General features: G+C 33.3%; 1 protein-coding gene across 1 annotated transcript; it reads right to left on the bottom strand.

The window, feature by feature from the left end:
* Positions 1-359: 359 nt before the first annotated feature.
* On the bottom strand, positions 360-2,443 carry LOC129572533 (uncharacterized). Its single transcript, XM_055452502.1, has 6 exons — positions 2,287-2,443; positions 2,083-2,232; positions 1,660-1,989; positions 1,357-1,579; positions 977-1,128; positions 360-840 (listed from the first exon to the last, which is right to left on the bottom strand). Exons 1-6 carry the CDS (start codon positions 2,359-2,361, stop codon positions 607-609), a joined length of 1,164 nt encoding a protein of 387 aa, XP_055308477.1. The 5' UTR covers positions 2,362-2,443; the 3' UTR covers positions 360-606.
* Between the last annotated feature and the right edge of the window lie 1,685 nt (positions 2,444-4,128).

Here is a 4,128-nt window from a genome sequence, read left to right as displayed (position 1 = left end):
TTATGTACGTCAACAATGGATTTGTGAGTTTGGTTTCTTTTTCTCCTTTTATTTCTCTCTCTCTCTCTCTTTCTCTCTCTCTCTCACACATTTCGCTTCATTCTTCACTTTATTCCCATTCTTAGTCTCGGCTTTTTGATTAATTAGTGTTTGACAACCAAAAAATGAGCTTGCATTGTCTGCTGCGTTCAGACATTTGTTGGCGGCTCTTCGTCATTTTTATCGAGGTTTATGACCAAAAAAGATGGCAAAAAAATAATCTTCGTAAAACATAGAGTGTCTGCGTGAGTAATCAACAATCGCAATAGAGAGAGAGCTCTCTATATCTCTCTCATGTTTAAAATTTAAAAATTTGTGTATTTTTTTTCTTCAAATAATTTTTTATTCATTCAAAATTGATTCAATATTTTAAATTGAATAATAAGAAAATCAATACATTTAATTGTCAATATGCAGCACAAATTTCAAAAATAAATGGAATGATTTCATTCTTTCTTCTTTATGTCGCTCATATTTTTCTTATTTTGATAATGACTGTGGAACACACACCATCGACAACAGCAAAAAAATCTAAGTGCAAAGTATTGACATTGAGATTTAATATCATCATTGAGCCGCATTATCCACAATTTTTTTTATTATATCGAAATATTCTTTATAATGTTTGCTCGACTTTCTATCAATATGTTTAGCTTCCAAGAGTTTCTTTTGTTCAACAATAGCATGATCAGCGGTGTCCAAGTTACTTTGTAGATTCCACGACTCAATGTACTTCTTTGCAAAAGTCTTGTTGCGTGCCAAAAAACTTCGCCCGTCAGCACTACTTCGATGGTTGCCAATCTATATAAAAAATTAATAAATTAGTGATTTTAAGTGGAACTATTTTTATTAGGGAGAATCTTTTTTAGAAATGGATGAGATTTTCTTTTATTATATCAGATATAATAACAGTAAGTAAAAATGAGTTCAAAAATACCTGAAAGTCGACAATACACAGATTTCTTTCACCATCAATGCCATAATTTGCCGAATGAAGATCCACTAGGAAAAGAATATGACGGAGTAAATCGAGTTGCGACTTTTGTTCCTCGACCATATTTGCTTCACTTTTTCGGGTAAATCCGGCAACTAGAATGTAAATATACAGACGACTTATATTTGCGTAAAGTAAGGGCAAATTTACAACTTGCACTAAGTGCAAAAATGAACTTTATTTTACTAATAAATAAAGACTTGGGTTCAAATTAAGTGTAACGATAGTTGAGGGACCGAATTTGGTGAATTACCCTTAATTTTAATTATTTAACAGAGAATTAAAAATCGAGGAAAAAAAATGTCAACAATTTCAAAAGTTACCATCTTCCGTGGCAATGTAAATTCCGAATCGAGATACATGGATGTTCCGTAGAAAGTGCACTTTTGGGCCAACTTTTATCAGTTCTAGAAGCTTGTATACAAACAATTCTCGAAGATCGACCCCAACATGATGAGATGTAAGAGTTGAAATTCCCAAATGTGTCTTAATATGATATATTGTAGGCTGAGCTCCGCTTTTACTCACTTCACAAATCAAGCCGCCCTAAAAACGTTTTATTAAAAAAATCAATAAAGAATCAGAGCTAAAAATACACTTATTTGCTAATATTTAATTGGACTTACTTGAGCACCGCTCTTTTCTTTTGGCTTAAATGCTATTTCTACGTCTGGATTCTCACCCCTGTTTGCGAAACGAATGGAAAAATAAAATTTTGCGGCCATTTTGATGTATTCGTGGTCCACGTCTACATAATGAGCGTATTTGTTGTTGAACTCTATCATTGTAAATCCGAATTTTGGGTAAGCATGAAAGAATTTGTCTTTTACGAGTGCTTCCAAATATTGAATACAAATTTTCACGTTCTCCTTAACGATATGTTCCTTTCTTTTGTTCTTCTCAATATCGTTGATCATTAGTTTGAAAGCATCCCACATGTTTAGTCGAGAATGTTTCTAGAAAAAAAAATCAAATTCATTAGTAAATATGCTTTACAATATTGATTTTCGAAAATGTGTTACAAAATTAAAAGGAATTGAAACACTTACAAGTACGAGTTTGTACTCGTTCCCAGTACCAAGATGAGCCAACAGTCCAGAAAGTGTGTCAATTGGGTTCTCATCGAAATAAATCTGTTGAAATTCAGGCTCGATAAGAAAGATACGTTTCAATTCTTTTTGCAATGCTTCGATGGTCGCCTAAAATGGAACTTTTGAAATAAATTTATGCATCAAAATTAAAAAGAAGCAAACCTGGTCATTGAGCGTAATTTTGCTTCTATTGTGCTCCTCTCCATCATTATCTTGAAGATTAATAACGACTCGCATTTTTCAAAAACAAATTTGGAAAAGAAAAAAAATCAACTTGCTCAAAAATTATTGTTGAACGTTTAGCTGTTGTTCCAATGAATAAGCAATAATCATGTAAATATGACAGTCTGTCAAATTGCGGATTTTTCTAGAATGTTTGGCGTTGCCATCGAAAGTATTTTAAGTATTTTAAGTATTGAATTGAAAAAAGGCGTTCATGTGTGAATTACAAAAATGTTGACGTTAAAAATATTTGCCAAATACGGAAAAAAAAATGTTTAATTCAAAAAGATGGAATGAATAACGAAAAATATCAAAGGAATTTAAAATCAAAATGAATTCATTCAAACAGTTTCTACCGCTATTAATGTTGCCAGTTAAGTTGCGAGTGAGTCGGATTTGCTTGAAATTGGTCGTGAGTACATCAAGCTAACGCATAGAAACGCTATTTCATTCCGTTGATATATTACACATACAGAACGTTTTGGTTATATGTTGTGTAAATTTAATAAAATTATCAATACGCGGAAAGAGAAAAAATGAAAAAAAATCATGATCATTCACTTGGGAGGCATAGAGATAGAGAGATAGTGGGAGAAATGTTGTTTTCTTTTCATCATTTCATTTCATTTCATAGATACAGGAAGAAAAAAATTATTTTTTTCAGTACATTTGGAAAAAAAATCATAAAATTCACCGGTGCACACTTAAAAACAGATTGTTTACATTTTGAAATGAAAAAGCTTCATTTTATTTGTTTTTTTCATTTCAGTTGAGTTCTCTTATTCGTTGATACGTGCTTCCGTTCCTGCCGAACTTTTTACATGCAACAAACATAGTAAGCAGTGTGTGTGTGCGGCCATGTTTCCATTGTTATCAAAATTCATTCCATTTCATTCATTCAATCAGAAATATTCGTTCGTTCGACAAGTAAAGACGTGATTTTTTTCAGTAACAAAATAGATTATGGTGGTAGATTATGCTTGACTGATGATAATTTTTTTCACTTTTTCCCTCAAAAAATGCATGAACATTCACCAATGATAGAGAACGAGAGAGAGAGAGAGATAGAGAGAGAGAGAGGTGTTGTCGATGATCATGTTTCTTCGTGTATCGAATACACTCATGTAAGAGGAACTAGAAGAAACAATTGTGTGTATGTGTGTGTGTGTGTAATGCAATATAATAAGGAATCGTTTGTCTTCTTTCGTATGTTCGGGTGCCCTAGTGAGTGAATGTATGTATGGTCGAGTAATCAAATGAGTGAGTGGGAGAGAGAGAGAGAGAGAGAGAGAGAGAGAGAGGTGTAGTATACAATCAAGCGAACGAGGAAATGTGTGAGTGTATGGACTTCGCTCTCTGGCTGACGCACGCACTCGCACTGCTACCGCATGGATGACGCAAGGACCATGCGGTTGACGCAAGAGTTGGGCCAGAATCCCCATTTTCCTACTACTTACTCGATTACAATTCATTTTTATTCTAATCAATTTCAAACGATTGACAAGTAGTGGAATTTTATTAAAGTAAATCTATACTTCACCTGCAACACAAACAGCTTTATAATTATCGACGATAATTTATGCTGTGTAAGTTTGTTTCATTCAGGTTTCGGTAGAAGAGCTGTCAATTTCTCCCATTCACGATACTAGCGCCACTGAGGTATATAGCAAATCAATGTAAAGTGGAGTTTATTTTTTAACTAAAATACGCGGCATTTTTGAAATTTCGTACTATTTCCGCACCTTGGTTTCATTGCACAGATACAACAGATGGAGAACCATA

This window comes from Sitodiplosis mosellana, unplaced genomic scaffold (assembly GCF_009176505.1).
Source record: "Sitodiplosis mosellana isolate CC-2019 unplaced genomic scaffold, AAFC_SMos_1.0 Smas_scaffold_5175, whole genome shotgun sequence".
NCBI classification, from domain to species: Eukaryota; Metazoa; Arthropoda; class Insecta; order Diptera; family Cecidomyiidae; genus Sitodiplosis; species Sitodiplosis mosellana.
The sequence above is the reverse complement of the archived record's forward strand: the minus strand, read 5'-3'. Positions and strand labels throughout refer to the sequence as shown.